General features: G+C 38.9%; 2 protein-coding genes and 1 non-coding gene across 3 annotated transcripts; all 3 read left to right on the top strand.

Annotated features, from left to right (window-relative positions):
- The first annotated feature begins 1,275 nt into the window (after nucleotides 1-1,275).
- Trnat-agu (transfer RNA threonine (anticodon AGU)) lies at nucleotides 1,276-1,348 on the top strand. The gene has a single exon. It is a non-coding gene; the product is annotated as a tRNA-Thr (tRNA).
- Nucleotides 1,349-3,523: 2,175 nt separating this feature from the next.
- On the top strand, nucleotides 3,524-11,478 carry LOC110057361 (peroxidasin homolog). The gene is made up of 8 exons (XM_089280001.1): nucleotides 3,524-3,627; nucleotides 4,259-4,304; nucleotides 5,828-6,434; nucleotides 7,080-7,323; nucleotides 7,789-7,973; nucleotides 8,662-8,954; nucleotides 9,566-10,131; nucleotides 10,653-11,478. Exons 2-8 carry the CDS (start codon nucleotides 4,291-4,293, stop codon nucleotides 10,718-10,720), a joined length of 1,977 nt encoding a protein of 658 aa, XP_089136127.1. The 5' UTR covers nucleotides 3,524-3,627; nucleotides 4,259-4,290; the 3' UTR covers nucleotides 10,721-11,478.
- Nucleotides 11,479-13,898: 2,420 nt separating this feature from the next.
- Nucleotides 13,899-14,780, top strand: LOC149097691 (uncharacterized). The gene has a single exon (XM_089279221.1). It carries the CDS (start codon nucleotides 14,012-14,014, stop codon nucleotides 14,750-14,752), a length of 741 nt encoding a protein of 246 aa, XP_089135347.1. The 5' UTR covers nucleotides 13,899-14,011; the 3' UTR covers nucleotides 14,753-14,780.
- Nucleotides 14,781-19,362: the final 4,582 nt, after the last annotated feature.

Below are 19,362 nucleotides of genomic sequence, written 5' to 3'. Positions count from 1 at the left end.
ATAGCAATTTTACACATTCACAAGCACAAGGACGTTGACCTTAATGATGTTATAACAGAGTTCACCCGTCTTAAGGGTAGACGTCTTGCCCTTTGCTTGTAAACCCCCTGTTTTTACCATTGTTTTACCTCATTTTTTTGATGTAGGTTACCGAAAACTCTAGAGATGGGTAAAATAAACAACTAACTACTGCATTTTCCGTCGCATTTATTTACAAAAAAGTTCCGCGGAAATAGCTGGAAATGGCATTTCCGAAAGCCTAAATTTCACAATTTTCTGCGGGAGCATGCCCCCAGATCCCCCTAGTTTGGGGCCTTCGGCGCTTGCAATTTCCGCGCTGTGCGTACACCTTCAAAATCTCACGCTACGCCCCTGTATTCTTAAGTCAGAACAAACGCAAAAACATACAAGTAAGCTTACAACTAGCGTGAGCAGATCTTATTATTCATTCCCAGCGCGAGATTGAAGTCTTGTTTTCGACCCTGAAAAACCCACCTTTTCCGTTAGCTCAGAGCATAAAACTACATATAAGCGCCCTGGTTCGTATTCCCTGCCTTATTCCCTGCCATCGCTGTGAAAAATACGGAAGAGAATATCTCAACTCTCACCATTTGATCACGCAACGTGACAACATCCACGCGAGAGCCCCCGACATGTGGGTGAATCCGCGCGGATATATGACGTCAGGATGGCGCAATTTGTTCTAAAAATAGAAAAATTGTCCCATATCATAGGTACGCGCGAAACCCGAGACTTACGGTCTCCGTCCCCGATTATGGCTCCTGGTTTGGCGCAGAAATTTGACTAAGAGACATTATTGGTTTCGTGTTTGGTTGTTGAGCGGTTATTAGCGATTCCAACTTTTGAAAGCGTAAACGGCGTGGATGACATCAATTTCAGTGACGAAGAGATCCTTATAACGCTTTTAGAGGTCCAAGAAAAAGTCTTAATGATGATAAAAAGATCCATCAATTTAACAGAGCAAGCCACTTTCATCATCCACAAATCAATGCCGATCTAAAATCTGAACAACAGACGCATATCTTGGCAATGAATACGAGAAAACTTGCTGATGCACACGACTTAAGCAGTTGGGAAATTTTTCAAGTTTTAATTCACAACTGTTTAAGTTGTGTACACAACTGCGGTGATCAATCATATCTTCATATCATGATCATTCTCCGCAGTTCAAATATATGAACTTTCATGTATTCACTTGTATTCTTCACCTTCTACAGGTATATTACAAACTCACAAAGTGGCCAGCTCCCAGTTGGCTTGATAGCTCAGTTGGTAGAGCACTGCACCAGTATCGCAGAGGTCATGGGTTCGAATCCCGTTCAGGCCTGAATTTTTTTCAGGCTATAATTTCACAACTGCTTAAGTTGTGTGTATAACTGCGATGATCAATCATATCTTCTTACTAGATAACTATTGCCCAACAAGTCCGGCTTGTTCGTTAAGTTATTCGACATTTTGTACAATGTCGTGACATTATAAATTTCTGCCAAGCTTCTAGAAGAATACGTGTAATTACGGCCTCTTACATTATTCACTCATGCCTGAACAAATAGTGGGATGTCGGTGAAGCCAAAAGCTGAAGGATACCGTGCCTTTACAAATTGAAAAAATAAATAAGCAATGTAAAAGTGGAAGATATGTTTGCATTTCAGGACCAACTCCCAACAATCTTAGGTATTCTCGCTCTGGCCTTTTGAAAGGCTTACTACTACATGCAAATACCGAAAATGACGTATAATAAAAGTGATATCTAAAGCCCGAATATGAAATAATAATTTTCAAAAAAGATGAAATAAACTACGACGAAAAACTTTAGTATACACACGCAAAAACTGAATTCCACCATTTAGATTTTCGGCAATTTATTTTGAGACATGTGTAGCTTTTACTTTCAGGAAGAAAATCTTGCAAAGTAGGCACTATTACACAGTCGAGGAACTACACCAATACATGTTAGTCCATCAGTCTCCGACGTGGGTTAATGACGTCAACATGATTCAGTGAATATTTGAGCTAGAGCAGTTTTCAAATGAGTGTCGTAAAACCAAAACAATTACTTACCAATTAGACTACTCAGCCAATCTCAAACCGTAGTAAAACCAAAACCAAAACTAAAGTAATTGTCTAATTACTTTCCACACTCAATTGAAATCCGCTCTATGACGTATAATTACATCGATAATTGAAATAAGCAGAATGGTTTTACCCCTTGTTTGAACATCCTGTGCAAGTTTGGAATCAACCCAGATCGAATAACAGTGTTATAGCAATGTCCTTTTAATCGGAGTGTTCATCCGACAATATCTACAAAAACAAACCTGCGTTTCCGCTTAAAACCCTCAATAGTTCAGCTGGTTCATTCTGGTCGCGTCACCCGTGCCGAAAGGGAAACTCAGTTACGTAACAGACCAACCACATAGTTTTCAAAAACTAATTTGTTAGTTTGTTATTGCACTGTTTAAGGTACAACTTCGAGAAAACATAATGACTGAAAGATACATCGCAATAAAGAAACAAAACTGCTAAGCTCTTTAATAACAAATGGAAATGCCTTATATCAAAAGATTTTGTTCCAGGAATTTTGTCACCACCAACGTCTCAATAGGACTAATTAATGTAACTACATTGTGTCAATGTTCTCGTGTTTTTAAAATTTCTCTTCAGTAGCACCTAGAATTAATTGATTTGTTTATCTAGTGTAGTCCTCAGAGTGCTGTGATTTTATTTCATGGTATTTACTTTGCTGCTGATGTTTGTTTTTTTTTTACGTTAAGTGTATTTTTTTATATGAAAAAAATAATAATAAAATGATAAAAAGAATTGTTATATTGCCTTCTGAAAGCAAAACTGCTCTCATAATGTGTCAATTACGTACAAAGAGATATATTCTTGAACTGATATCACCGACCGGATTCAGGATTAAGCATGCGCACAACATCAACATACGAAGACACGGGTAAATTAAACCCAAAGTGGATGTTGTTACGTAACTCACTCCTTCGAGTCAGAACCAGCTTTGAAAAGAAAAGAAAAGAAAAGAAAAGAAAACCAATAACAGCAAATAAATACAAAAATAAACGCACGGACAATTCTTTCGTTTCACAGGTTTTTGGGGTTTTGACGTTTTGTGGCAAACGCCCTCATCACGCGCTCATAACATCATTCTAAGTTATAAAACAAAACACTTTCTTTTGTTCTTGATTAGAGAACTTCAAAGTCCACATAACCATTGGCATTGCGGTTTCAGTAATATCATAATTGCTGTATCGATTTTCATTTTGTCATGATACAAAGAACATTAAAGTGATTTCGTCGCAAAAAACAAACAAATCAGGGTGATATTGCTTTCAGCTACATGTTACCGCTTGCGTGAAAATCTGAAAATAGTTCTGCACGGACCACGGGCAACTTTAGATATCGGCTTTAAAGTGTAAAGTGCTTTTGTTATTTGATGACTAAGGACTGTCAATACTTTGCACACCGTCTCAAATAAAAGGGAACACGATCAACTCATTTCACCACAGCAAGCGACGTTCTCCGCTGAAGATCTGAGCTTCTTGACGGAATCGTTCTGTTCTCTCTTGAGTTCTCCTCTCCAAGTAACAGGTATTGTACGATTACATATATACACGATAAATTTTCTTAGTCTGATGTTAAAGTTTAAATTTCTGTTGTAGAAGCAAGGAAAAAGTAATAAGTGCGACTAAAGAGGCTTGTAGCGCGAAACATATATATATATATTTTTTGGTTCGCCAGAATGTTTCCTTTAAAGGGCATGAGAATTCATGGAAGTTTTAATCTTCCCCTTGATTCATTTATTCATGTTTTATCTTACTTTGTAACTTTACTTGCACATTTGTAGCTCTTGTTTTTGAGTTCTCAATTCGCTAACTTCAAACAGTGGCCCTTGCAAGCAAAGGCTATTTTGTTTTCTCTGGCCACCTTTAAGGGGCTCTAACAAATGACAACTTTGTTCCTTTTACTTCTTTGAGTAATGTCAGGGGTAAATGATTGTTAATGAAACGAAAAAGTGCCTTAGTCTTTTTAATTTAGACTTAAATCATAGCAAACTCGGGCTAAAACTAGCAGTTTGCCGAATTTGTGTCGATGGTTTTAGCCTGTATTTCGCGTGGTTAATGTCACATACTGTTTCAGTGACCCACTCATGGCAATATAGAATGCAGGTATTATGAATTAGTTTGCCAGTATTGATGTAATACTCTCTATGATTCAACAGGTGAAAAGTGAGAGCCATTAGCCAAAAGCAAAATGTACACCACAAGGTATGTTTAAGTTACGATGAATAAATCGATGTTATCTTGGTGATACCGCGCAGTATCGCTAACGTTCAACTTAGACGTTTTTGAGTCGAACTAGCCAACATCTCACAGCTCCATGCCCCAAGGTTCCTTGTGTGTTTAAATGAAAATAGTATACGAAGTTGTTTTGCCTTGAAATAAAGAGTATACAGTATACGATGGGTCACCATGTCGGTATATAGTGCTCAAAATGCAGAACAGGACTAAAATCCCATACTTTCATCGTTTGAAGAAATATCACAAAAGTCCTTTCGGTTATGCCTCGATAGGTTTAGATGCTTTTGCTTAATCCAAACATGCGTGTTGACATTATACGCAGAAAACACAAAACTAGTGCTCCAATAAACTAAGCACAAATGTAAAGCAACTAGTTAAATAGCCCCCTCTTACAGAGTAACTGTCACTCCTAGAGCTGTAAGCACCATTAATTTCAAAGCGAACTTTCTTTGACTTTCTGCGACCGGGATCTCCGCCTCCCTTCCCCTCATCTCCCCCTTTCTTCCGTTACTTCAGGAATATTCAACAATAATAAAACTTACGGGATATATCGTTCGTCCGTACAATTTTTTCTTAGCAAAAGCAGTATGAGATGATGACGTCATATGACATGATTACTACGGCATGTTATTCATGCAGGTCCCATCTTGGATTCGCCACCTTTTTGTTTTGTTCAAAGACCCTACCACTAGACACGGAACGCAGAAATGCTACTATGAAGTCGTAAAACTTTCAAAATAACTGTATGAAAGTTACATTTTGGTAATACGGACAAGAAAATTCCAAAATTGGATAAATACAGGTGGTCAAAGTTTAGTTGCCGTGGGACATTAAGTTCGTCCATCTACCGAATTATGATCCATTGACATTTTTATTTACTCAGTCTTTCCTTCTTTATTGTCTTCCTTCCTCCCATCCGTCCATCCTTTCGGTAATATAATTAACACTTACTCCACGACCAAGCCTTTGATATGAGATGGTAGATAACCAACAAGGTGTGTAACCAACGTCGAGATGGCTATAATCATCACGTTACCAACAAGCGCTGATGGAATGATGTTTTTAAATGGCCCTAAACTGTGGAAAAATTAAACTAAAATAAGAAATAAAACGCCCCAAACATTTACGCGTATACTTCCCATATTTGTAGAGCGGGTTATTACTGCTCATATACCACGATGGCCGCTAAGCCAAAGAAAACTCTTGAATTACATTGTTCCACGATCCAGTTTTTAATAACGATAGTTACCACTTATTATCGTTATTTTGTCATATATTATAAGACATGGTAACATTTAAGACGTCATAATAATAATAATAATAATAATAATAATAATAGTAGTAGTAGTAGTAGTAGTAGTAGTAATAATAGAAAAATATAACTAATCTTAAAAGGCATATATTATATGAGCCGATGATAATTTGTCATGGAGCCCATAAATACACTGTGATGTTTAACTTTCAATTTGTCTCTCTTTTCTCTATTGCAGCTTTCTCTTTGGAATGCTACTTGTCATTGGCTGGTATGAAACGCCTCAAGCGCAAGTTTCTTCTTCTGGGCAACTACTGCTGGATACGCTGAGCCTCACAAACTGCGAGGTTTCACTCGCCAAAAGATTATTATGTCTTAAACACGGCAAGTATCGCACGTTTGATGGCACATGCAACAATCTCTGCAACATTACAACCGGAGCCACCTTTACACCGCATCGTCGTCTCCTTCCCGATGCGTATGAGCCAGACTTCCAACCTCGGCAATTCTCGACCTTCCAAGCACCCTCCGGCGAAGCATTTCCCCTTCCAAACGCAAGACAAGTTAGCAAGAAAGTGTTTGACAGTGTTGGAGCCCAAGCCGATTTTACCCACTTGGTAATGACGTGGGGTCAATTTTTGGACCATGACCTCACGCTAACTGAGTTTACTGTAGGGGTGGACCCACAGAACGATTGTGGCGGGAGCCAGGACGCTTGTCCCAGCCTGTTTGATAAGCCTGACTGCTTTGGAGTCAACATCACCAGCGGGAATAATCTATTGAGTGATCCAAGCGCAAAATGTACTCCTCTCTCCAGGTCAGAACGGGACGATAATGGCAACCAGGTCAGTTGTTATCCTTGATGATACATAGGACAGTTTCTAATCTTCTGAGATCACACATTGGTCAGTTTCTTTTTCTAAATTACACGCAGTTCATATATGGTCAACTTTCTTATCATATGTGCCTAATAGATCAGTTACTTAATCATGACTTCACATAATGCACATGTCATGCAGGCCACTTTGGTTTCACAGAGTCGAATAAGAAAAAAAAACAAACATTCATAGAACAAAGTGGCTAGACAAAGAAAGACTTCAGCAAACGTTAACTACACTAGCTTCTCGCAAAATTTTAATGACCGCATTAAATAATACTTGAAATAATATTATGTTACTCAGTAGCTAGTTATCTTTAAGGACAACGTGAAAAGGGATAGCTATACTATCATCTATTTGATAAAGCTACTGTGTGAATATATCTTCCTTCAAAAAGTAAGTAGTAACAAAGTTCTGATAAAGAAAAAAAATAGATCATTTTAGGTAAGCTTGCCATGTTATTAGTTATCTCCCCTGTTAAGACTTAGGGATTAGTGGAAATCGTTGTATTCTATGTAATTCTGCAGTTTCCTTGGATTATAAACAGTTTAGCGTGCTTAGCAAAATGAATAGTTGTCTCTAACCTAAATAAACTAAATTTTTCTACTACAGATAAACGAGATAACCTCTTACCTTGATTCATCAAATGTGTACGGCTCAGATCTCGAAAACGCGAACAGCCTTCGCAAATTCACAGGGGGAGAACTTCTGGTTGAAGCCTTTCCTGACATTTATCAATTACCAGTTCTACCGGCGGCTGAATCTGCGGGCGGTGAAGCAGGCTTCTGTAGATCCGAAAATGTTACAGCTGAACCTTGTTTCAGAGCTGGTGATCCTCGGGTGAATGAAAATCAAGGTGGGAGAAATAAAAGACGTAACTGAACTTAGCGATAAAGTTGAGGTTCATAATAAAACTGAACAATTAAACACAAATACCTTGTAGTACTCACCGGCAGGTATACATAAATTCTCAATCACTGTATTTGAAGTCATAAATGACAAATGAACTAGTTTATTTGAATTTGGCTTGAAGCGGTTTGCAGATGAGTTACGTAAAACCAAAATCAAAGTTATCATTTTAGCCAATCACAAATGACACAGACAATATAGTGGACCAATCAAAACTCGAAGTACATGCATGTAGCTGACGCGAAGCGCGCGGGAAAACATGAGCGAGCGAGTGACGATTGGTTTTGGTTTCACTTCTGATTAAATGAAAAAGTGGCGCAAGTTTTGTAAGCCAATCGGGTGGCGTAGTAATGCAAAAATGAATTTTTACTTAACTTTATTTAAATAACCATTCTGTTCTCTTGTTTGACAGCTTTAATGGCAATGCACGCTCTGTGGGCTCGTGAACACAACCGTATTGTCAATATCCTACACTTATTAAATCCATGGTATGATGACGAGAAACTGTATCAAGAGGGACGCCGAATCGTTGGTGCCTGTATGCAACACATTACATATAATGAATGGTTGCCAACACTCATTCCCAGTCTAACTTTGGTAAGACCCAGATGGAAGAACATAATGTAACAATTCGTCCTTTCTTTTCTCAATGGCAAAAAATCCTAGATATATATTTATTTGTAACTTCTGAATTATAAGGAAGTTCCGTTCAAAGGGTTACTTGATCACAAAAAGGACTGATCCACAAACTTAAAGTGGTACTATGATCAAATTTTACCCCTTGAATTTTGAGCTTAATCACATAGAATTCCACGAAAGATAAAAAACGCCGTTTACCGTTTGCAAATATCTGTATTCGTCCCTGAGATATTTAAGTTTAAAAATGTGTAAAATACGTAAATCAGCAAGTTATGCACTTCCAGTCAGTGTAACATGTAAAAAGTACTCAGCCGTGACTGCATTAGACTGGTCTCCTTCGGGCATTTCGTAAGCTTGTTTCGTGCTTTCGGCAAAACTTCGCCCCTGCACCATATCTCAGCGAGACACGCCAAAGCATGAATCAATTGCTGAATTTTATTTTGATCCGGGACGCTCCAAGTGAATGGATATTAACAACGGCGTACACACCTGCGAAACCTATTTAGCATCAGCAGTACACCGTACAATCTAAGAGATTCTGAGATCAAACTAGACTTGCCCAAGCCGCGCACGAACTACTGCATGCAAGCGTGGCTTTTCTCCAAGTGAATGGATATTAAGAACAAACGACCGTTTTCTGTTTCAGAGGAAAGAAGCAGGAGTTGCGTTGGAGGCACCTGGAACACTCTTTGGCGGTTACGATCCTTTCACAAAGGCTTCAATGTTCAACGTATTCTCTACGGCTGCCTTAAGAATAGGCCACACTCTGATTCGGGAAACCTTTACATTGGCGGATGGAGTTCGTGGAGGGAACCGCCTGAATGAATCTGTAGTCACGTTTTTTGACCCAGCAGTGCTCTACGAACTAGAGTTAGGAGTCAATCCCTATACAGGCATATATCTTGGATTGGCTTTGGAAAGAGCCCTCGATTTTGATCGGTATGTGTTTGTTCAGCCTTGGTTTGTAAGACAAAATAAACTGATTGACAATCGCAAAGCAAAACCTTCATTTCTCGATTGTCTTTCAGCAGCCCTTGAACTGTAACTTAAATTAAAAGTGAGGGTGATTTAAATGCAATACAGTACTTCTCAAAGAGATCTTCTGACTAAAAGACACTATTCCTCCAAACTATTAAACGTTGACCTCACTCGGTCAATGAGCGTCTTATAACATGACAAATTTTGTATGCGCGCGCGTGTGCGTGAACTTTTCATTTGTGAGGGTGTTGACTTTGTTTCTGCGCTTCCTGTGTAAGTTTCCTAATGAATAGTTTTGTATCTTACAACTTGGTCAGTATAGTAACTTCGCTGTCAGAATGTTCCTTCTCTGTCGTTAACGTGCATCGATTTTTCAGGGCCTTAACTGTAAATTAAGTTATTTTGATAACAGCAGCTGTTGAAAGGACACCAAATTCATGAGTAGATTTGTTTAAATATAATGATCTTAATAGCAAGTTCCGACTTGCATGCACAACATTATCCAAACAGTTGAAAACGATTGTCCAAAAAATCGCATTTGACAATAATTTAGTGATTTTTCCTTCTCGTAGGAACATTGCTTTGGCAGTGTTGGAAAACCTGATAATACCAGGACCAGGTGATGGCTTTCGTGGTGACCTTGCTGCTATAAACATGCAGCGTGGACGAGATCATGGCTTACCAGGGTATATCCAGTTTTCAACACTTTGTGGTGGTCCTGCAGCTACAGGTACAAACTTCAATGATCTTACAGATATACCATTTGCTCAGCGGGTAAGACTGGAAGGTACTTACCGAACTGTCGAGGACATCGATATATTTGCGGGAATATTGAGTGAAAACATTCTAGCAGGCAGTGCGTTGGGACGAACCGCCACCTGTCTGCTTCTCACACAGTTTAACAACACGCGCCGTGGTGATCGCTTCTGGTATGAGAATGACGACCCTCTCACAGGATTTCCCATAAAACAACTGGACGAGATAAGAAACTGTAATCTAGCTCGAGTGATATGTGACAACTCAGACGGCGTTTTCACTATTCAGCCCAAGGTTTTCATGCGAAGGCTTAGGGATACTCCAAATGATGATGTGTCCTGCAGCGATTTGCCTTATGTCGACTTGGAAGTTTTTAAAGAGAGTAAGTACTTTTTGCTATTTGCTATTTGTATTCCGGACATTCTATTAAGATAGTAAAGAACTCCTTTTTTTTTCTTACAATATTTTGAAAATGTTTCTACAACTTACTCCGAGAGTAAACATTCCATCAGACTTGTCTTAAAAGTTACCGTGGCAAAGTTTGCACCGTCTTATGAAACCTAGGCGTTTACAATCTCGGATGTAATGTGCAGCGTCTTATAAATGGTCGACAGTAATTTAGAAGTAGAACATTCAAAGATTCAAAAGAATAGCCCGCATCTCTCTTCTTTCCCTCCTCCAGATGTAACGGGCGATAATCGAAATGTGTGGGACACGAGCTCGCTGACACAGACTTAAGGCTCGCGAAAAGAAAAGGGTAGCTGTAATATTTCCTTCTGCTCCCTTTCCGCGCTGTCAATCACCAATAACATAAAATATTAAAATTCTCGGAAAGCCGGCGATAGTTTACAGTGCAGAACAAGTACTAAGTGAAATATTGATTTGTTATGTCTTGATTGCTAGGTCCCAAATATTACGGTGCTCCCAAACTTTCCCGGAGTGGTGGTTTTGGCGGAAATGTCGCTGCTTGAAGTATTCCCAGGGATCCATTCTTGAATTTGTGCCATGCAAGGTTTTGTTTTAGTTAGTCAAAAACGATGTAGTTGATGTTAATAATGAATGTAACACGCCTGAGTTACAACCTACGTGGCCGTCGAATAGCTAGTTATATAACCAATATTATAATTGATAAAGGATTAAATTGCCTTGTTAGTCAATAAGTATAAGCAGTCATTAATTGTAATATCAATCGATCGTTCCATTTTTAGGAAACGCACGATAAATTGTTTATAACATAAAGGGTAAAAGTTGATGTGTTCCAGCATCGGTTGATGGTGGACAATCCATTTGAAAAAATATGATGTGATGCCAGGCCTCTTGAAAAACTCGATAAACTTCGTACGTCCTCGGATAGACTTTCTGACGTTTCTGGTCATCTTAGACAGTCTTGAAAAATCTATTTATACAGTCAGAACATTCGGACATCTTTGGTCAACAATGAAAAACTTGAGTACAAATGTCGTCCTTTAGAGCCACTCCTAATTCAGTGATTATATATATGTTCCAAATTCAATCGCTTCAAGCGTGAAACTCGAGTAACTGTAGGTTCTATCTTAATGTTCATGCTCCAAGTTCAGTCAATTTCAGTAATTTTAACCTCTATGTTATAAAGGAAAGTCGGTGCCGAAGAATTTTTTGTCATTTTCAATACCTAGTTTTGGAATGTTAATCTAATAGAGAAGCATGTACAAAAACTCTATGAAAGTGGCAATAAACTTTAGCAACTTTATACTGTGAGTTCTTCTATGTTTGAACATGCATGAGTTACTGTGCAATTCATACCCCACTCCTCTCTAAACCCCGCCCCCGCCCCTCCCCCCCTCCCACCCCTAAGCGAAGTCATTTGCGAGTTTCTCCTTCTAAAGTTGCTATCAATATCGATTATATTGATATTCCTGCATGGTGTAAGGAGGTGATTCGTTCCTTTGGGTATTCCCTTTAAAAAGATATATTTTCGACAAAGGGGAAGAAATAGTTTACTTCAATGACTCCAGAGACGACTGATCTAAAATGAGAACAAAGTGACTCTTTATTATCTTATTAATGCCTCGTTTTATATGCATGGCGATGTGAGATCGAGTATGATGGTCAGAAAACGTTGCAGTCCAAATAGAAACGTAAAAAAATTCATTGTTCAGTCTTGATCTACGTCTACCAAATAACTTAAAAACAGTGCCTACTTTTGTTAGTGGACAAACGTTCTGCGCATCACGTAAGGCGTGGTTTATTTTAAGCGCCACGCGCGCGCTGCGGTTGACATTAGGGAGTTTACGAAACCACGACGGCGACGCCGAGGACAACGTCGATTAACAAATGAATTTATATTTTACCTACGAATCTAGCGATACTCTAAAGTCATTTACTTTGTTTATCACTGTCAAAACTATTGCAAAACTAAATCCGGAACAGCGATAAATTTGAAATAAGAATTTAAAAAAATTGGCCGTCGTGGTTTATGTTCTCCAGACAACACAAAATTTGGTCATCTCACGTTGCTGTCTTGCAGAGAAATGCAGACGGCAGAGAAATGTACCAGGAATTATAACGCACGTCCACAGCCATTGTACTGCTCAATTCTTTTGTTCAGTGGCGTTCCTGTTGCCGTCGCCGTCGTGGTTCCGTAAAATCCTTAATTGACGCAGTCAACTACGCAAGCAAGTATACGACTGATGATGAGGAAAATTTTCCTACTGTGACCAAATCAAGTTTAATGAACATGTACTTAAACCAGGAATACCAGAATAGCAGCATATAGCTAACTACCAACAGTTAACGTCTTCCACCTGAAAAACTAGCTGCTATCTGTCGAAAATTATACTAAAATCCAACTGTAAACATGTACCTGCAGATGGCGTCGTGCGCGCGGAAAACAAATGCGAGATATCAAATGTTTTACTTACTGGGAGGTGACAGAAAAAAAATGTAACGGGCACCGTAAAAGGTTTCAAAAAAGATCAATAACTATAAAAAACGCGTGGTTACCCCTATATTTTATGGTATAAAATGAAAGTTGCAAGCTTATTTAACACGTCATTAGTTTCGGGTTGTGCGCAAAAGGTATTTAGACTGTATTTTAGCTGAAACAGAGGAAGGCTGTCAGAGACACTAAAAGCGTTGTTGCAACGATTTTGTCATTAAAAACATATCAAAAATGGTTTTATGTTACAATTTACCATGCTGTTTTAAGATCTTTAAAAATGTGTTTGCTTTTCTGTATGTAAAGGCGAATTCTAAGGAAATCTGTGTATAAATTTTTCACAGAAATGCTGATGTCAGCATTTTTATTGAGTTTCAAGGCTAATTATCTCGAAAAAACGCTTGACCGGCAGGCTACCCCAATTTTTCTTTGTGGATTCCAATAGCGCTTGCAAAGATCTAATTTTCCTAATCTGGCGCAAAAACCTTTGTATTTAGTAAGCACAGTCCTTAACAGAGGCCTGAATTTAATGAACCTTGAACCAAGTTGTTATAATAAAGTTTCATTATAACGCGCGCTCGGATTGGCTCAGTGAAACACCATGCAGGGTAAACTGAACTTTGAATTTTTTGCTCCGGCATTTTGACAAATTTGACCAAAATAAATCGTTCCCCATGACTCAGACAAACGTAATCCAAACATGCTCACTGTTGTCTGCAATAAACACAGTTTGGAGGCCATTGTTAACAATCACCGGACCAATTTTTCAAACGGACCACTTTTTTACACCTCTCACCAAACGATTGAGCCCTTCATGTCAGCTCGTATCGGCACTAATTACATCATTACGCAATATTGAATATTAAATATTTTCTAGGTGTTACTTCCGTGACATGAAACTATGGTTTTGTCAAACACCTAACCTGCCTCGCATACCAGTGTTCTACACGCTTACAAATTTCACAAACCAACTACGGTTGGAAGACCCATAATATCTGGGTGTGATGGTCCGACAGAGAGACTGTCTGCATTTGTAGACAAACTCCTTCAACCCATAACAAAAGAAAAGGAGTCATATCTTAAAGACTCGACGGACTTCATCAATTTCACAGAAAAAACGAGAGTACCAGGGAACGCTATCCTTGTTTCAATGGACGTGACAAGCCTATACAAAAATATACCTCAAGAGGAGGGGATAGAAACGGTATGCAACGCATACGCATCTTAATATAAAGGAGAATCCCCCATCCCAACACAATATCTTAAAAGAGCGCTTGAACTTATACTTCAAGAAAACTCATACCAGTTTACTGGAAAAAAGTACCTCCAAACACATGGAACAGCCATGGGTACAAAAATGGCAGTCGCTTTTGCCAACATCTTTATGGGAAAGGTAGAATCACAAATTTCAAATCGAAGCGTTCAAAAACCACTCGCCTGGAAAAGGTATATTGACGGTATATTCTCTATCTGGAATATAAACAAAGATGAAGTCACGCAGTTCATTGAACTAGCAAATAGCCACCATCCCACTATCAAGTTCACGGCTGAAGTTTCCGACACGGAAACAACGTTCCTCGACACAAAAGTTTACAAAGGCGAAAGATTTGCTCAAAAATCTAGACTAGACATTAAAACTCATTTCAAAGCTACTGAAACATTTCAGTACACGCATTTCTCGAGTTGCCACCCACCAGGGGTCAAAAAGGGCTTCATCAAGGACGAAGCATTCAGACTTCTCCGAACCAATTCCTCTGAAACAGCATTCAAAACTGCTATTTCACAATTTAGAACAAATCTCATCGAAAGAGGGTATCCTGAAACTCTTGGTTCAACAACTCTCGCAGAAATTACATTTGAGGAGAGAAAATCTGTCCTACAACAGAAACGTAAACAAGACACGCGAATCTTGCCTTTTGTCACACAATATCGCCCATCAGGGCCTAACTTAAAGCAAATACTTATGCAGAACTGGCATTTAATTCAAAAACAACCATTGCTTAGAAGAATATTCAAAGATCCCCCTATTGTCTGGTACAAAAGGGGCAGATCCCTAAAGGATATACTCGTTAGCGCAAAGCTCTAACCGGCTATTACACGTGGATGGGAGTTGTGCAGGCCTGTCACCCCATTGTTATCACTGTGGATCCAGGAATTTCTGAAATGGGGGTGGCGGGTGGGTGGGGGTTTGTACACCTTAAGATACGATACGATACGATAACTTTATTTATACACACGGTATTTCCATCAATTTATTTATGATAATCAACTAGCTACCCATATCTTGCTAACTACAGTCAAAGAATAAAACTTCCGAACAAATAATAAGAATTTGCTTTTCATGTGACGACTGTGACGACTTAGTTAAGTCTTGAACCCGGTTAACGAAGTTACTTGTCTTAGTTCTATAGGTAAGTTGTTCCAAAACTGAGCTCCACAGCACGAAAAACTTCTCTTCAGACGATCAGTGTGAGGTTGTGGAAGAATTAAATTGTTTTCAGTATTCCTTAAACGATAAGCACTCGCATTGTCGCGATGAACAAATCTTGATCGCAGATAATCTGGTGTCTTATCATGCAATTTCTTTTACGTCATGATAGATTTCTTGTCTAATCTTTGATAACAGAGATTGTGTCACCCTAATGCCCGGAACGCATGATCCAAATTACTATCATTGTTCCGCTGAGATTTAGATACTAGCTGCACGATTTTGAAGCCTTTGGAGCTTTTCCGCAAGGCCCTACGTTTAAGATTCCCCACACCACATCACAATAAGCCAAGCGTGGCTCAACAAGGCTAAAAATAAACTTTGATAAAAATATTAAATGAGATATAATGCCGAATTCGCTTAATTGCATCAATGACCGAAGCAATCTTTTTAGACATTTTCAATATGGCATTCCCAATTTAAACTTTGGTCAATATAGACTCCAAGGGATTCAGCTGAACTACTTGTTCTACGGCCTTGTCGTTTATAGTAAGAGAAGGGCTTTCTGTAAATTGCGATCACCTCAACCCCTCCCTTGTATTCGCCTCTGTTTGGTGACTTATAGATAAGGTTTTGTTCTGGTTTGTTTTACTGACGAATAAACTTTGTTTATACATATGTTACAATTGAATTTACTTTACAATACGTTAAAGAGAACAAGTACCTGACTGCAATACAAGTTGCACAGCACAATATTTGCGTGCGCGGTTCGTTCGCTCGTTAGTTCGACGTTATTCATTCGTTCACCGAGATAAGGTAAATGTGTGATTCTAGGCGCTTCTACAGACAATGATATTCCCGTAACCACTCTTACCTCATTTGGTCAGGAAGTTCTCTCGTAGCAATTTCCAAGATACGCACCTGATGTTGTTCAGATTTTAGATCAGCCTTGATTTGTGGATGATGAAAGTGGCTTGCTCTGTGAAACCGATGGATCTTTTCATTTTCATTAAGACTTTCTCCCGGACCTCCAAAAGCGTTGTCAGGATCTCTTCTTCACTGAAATTGATGTCATCTGCGCCGTTTACACTTTCAAAAGTCGGAATTACCGATAAGAGCCCGACAACCAAACGCAAAACCAATAACATGTCTTAGTCAAATTTCTGCGCTAAACTAAACAATTTAAAACAAAAGACAGACAAAACTATCAAAAAGGTTTTTTTAAGCCAAGTCGTGATAATTGAAACGGTCATGTTTCCTGTTATACATATTACCATGGCCGGGTCAAAAAGATTTTAAGGAGTTTGCATGTTCCGTCACACAACACAAATTTTACAACAATCATTAATTTGCAAATAACCTATATAAAGTTTATTTTAAGGTCGAAGTTTTCAGCTGTTTTGATCGTTACGACTGTAATGAGTTCTCACAAAAAAAAACTGAATGAGCCCTTTTTGTGATCTTGTAACCCTTTGAACAGAACTTCCTTATAATTCAGAAGTTACAAATAAATATATATCTGCGATTTTTTTTCTTATTGAGTGAAGAAGGGACGAATTATTACATTATGTCCTTCCATCTGGGTCTTACCAAAGTTAGACTGGGAATGAGCGTTGGCAACCATTCATTATCGGATGTGAATAAAACCTCAAATGTGAGATCTTATACATTTATGTGGGGGAAAAAATGTAAACGTAACGTTTAATTTCTGTATGATAATCGACCTTTTTTCTAGCTTGCCTTTCAGCAAGATAGATTTTTAATAAAATACCTTAAAGGGAAGCGCAAAAGATGTCAAACACCAAACTATCATTGATCCGTGATGAATGTAGATAGGAGACTTGCACATAATCGCTTGGAATTAACCTTGCTCTAGTTTAGTTCTCCATACATTGAAACCATCGTCATATTCTTTAATTGCGAATAAAATGAAAAATAAGACATAGTTTTTTAAGTATATCATCTTAGAATTATGAAATTTCCAAATGACATTTATCAGTCGAAATGCTCAAAAAGCGGTTTGTATATTTTCTTCAGTAATTACATGTTTAAGTTCAAAAGTAGCTTGTCTGTTTTTGAGAGTTTCGTTTTGCTTAATGGGATACCAGCTTTTACATTAATCCACCACAATCTTCCTAAAGGAACACCTTGTATTGCTAAAACAGCTTGGTCATTCCCGGTATCGGACTGAAACTAGCTTGCAAGAGAGGCTCACACGGGGTAATATCATTAAAAAGAGATTAATGTCATTTGCATTTGAAAATATTCCCCGCATTAGCCTTAGTCGCAAGCTAGTTCCAGTCTAATACCCAGGATACGATTACGGTCTATTTGAGTGGTAAATACGCCTCGTCATAAATGTGTTTGGTTGGCTTGAAATGGTTGTCGTTTTTGTTATTAGTAACGTTGATGACCTTGATGATGTCATCGGTTTTATTGTAGTGCAGTAGAAGCCCAGAAAACGAAGTGCCAAGTGGCTAAGAAAATCTGTTCGTTAAGTTTGTGGGACAACAACCGCAGTTTTCAATATGTCATTGTTTCAAAGACCAGTTACAGTCTCTTTGTTTAGAAAATCACAACATTAAAGGATTTCCGTCTCTGTTTATCTGTTTTGCATTCAACTTCAGTTCCGGGGTGCATGGGGAGTTTTTATTTGTTTTATGGGGGTAGATTTCATGTTTGGAATTCTGGATTGTTTTCGTTTCATTAGGTTTCTGTTCATATATTGTAATGTAACTTCAGCGGGGCTGAAAAATAATACCTGTTAGTTCAGTAGGGCGATTACCTCGTTATAGGGGGAGGAGCGCGGGCTCCTCTCCCGAACAGCGGCTGCTAATCGAGCTTACGAGTGGGGTATAATTCAAGGAATAATCACGAGAGTACCCTAATGAGTCAGTTTAGCGCCCGGGAGGGGCTCCGTTACTTTTGGTAAATAAGAGGCGCTTATTCAGGACAGGGCGCTTATTTCATTTTTGAGAAATAACCGAATGTTCAAATCAAAACTTTGATAGAGTGTGTTCATTGCCACGCAATAATCATTAGAATGAAAACCTATTCAGTGGATAAAGTCAAGAAATTGCGATATTATACACGATAAACAAAGAAGACAGTTCTCCAAGTTTGAGGTGTATGCGTTGTTCTAAAGTTGAAATATTCGTCGAAATGTTCCGCGCAAAATTATAGAGCCTAGTATGGAGTCGCTACGTTAGTAGACCTCCTTAGTCCTCCAATATGGCGGCCGAAAAATAGTGTAAGCATCTGGAACTTACTTTGGCTGTCTAGTTGGCTGATTATCTGAACCGAACCAAAAAACATTTACACAAGCACTTTTCCTGATACTTTAACTCCTAAAATGGCTAAGTATCACGAGACAAGAGTATAGTTTTCGGCAAACGTGATCTTAGCTTTATGTCGCGCACCGCCATAACTCCGAAATTCAAAATGCGCTGGTTTCCAAACGAAGGGCGCTATTGAGCTGGAAAGTTGTAAATAGATACAAATTTAGCATCTCTTATGCCTGATGAGAGTAAAACCTTGAGTGGCTCTTTAGTTTTGGATCTGAGAATTTGATGACATCACGTGAACACACTCCATACGGTATGAGGACATTCAGGAGACAGCCGCTTCGTAGTTTCCTTAATTGCGTTCTCAAATTCTCGTCAGTATTCTTTCTTGAGGAGAAGTGGGTGTTTCACATGGGATGTGGAGTGTAGATGTGCAGCATCCAAAGTCATACAGCTGAGGAGGTTAATGTCAGAAAAAGACAACAGACAAAAGAGACTCCATTCTCTTTAAGCCCCAGTGTAGCAAGTCAACAGACTTCACAGTTGCCACAGAAACCATTCTTTGGGGTCAGTGCAATGAAATTTCCAAGCAGCCTTCTACGCAACACACTGAACGCCCAAACTCTTTTTTTACCACCTGCGCCAATGTTCTACACTTTGGTCTTTCTCGTGGGTTTCACGGAGGGGTGTCACGATTTTCACTAAATTTGGCTGAGCGTCACAAACATAAACGACATTGTCAAATTCTACGCAAAAACCCGTTGGCTGTTTAAACTTGCATTCGGCTACTGGTCCATCTTGTCAACCTTCTACTTCACTTCCAGCAAACTTGTGGATGTTGTTGTGGCGTGACACGCGTGACTGCTCCTTCGATTACATCGAAGATCAGATGTTAGCCTGGGACTTCTGTGATTTCTGACCATCCCATCGTTCTGTCTGGTGGGCCGAACGGTGGATCGTTTGATGGTTAAATCCTGTCATGTT

The sequence above is a fragment of the Orbicella faveolata genome, unplaced genomic scaffold (assembly GCF_042242905.1).
Source record: "Orbicella faveolata isolate gen_17 unplaced genomic scaffold, um_ofav_v1 contig_47, whole genome shotgun sequence".
In the NCBI taxonomy this organism is placed as follows: domain Eukaryota; kingdom Metazoa; phylum Cnidaria; class Anthozoa; order Scleractinia; family Merulinidae; genus Orbicella; species Orbicella faveolata.
The sequence above is the reverse complement of the archived record's forward strand: the minus strand, read 5'-3'. Positions and strand labels throughout refer to the sequence as shown.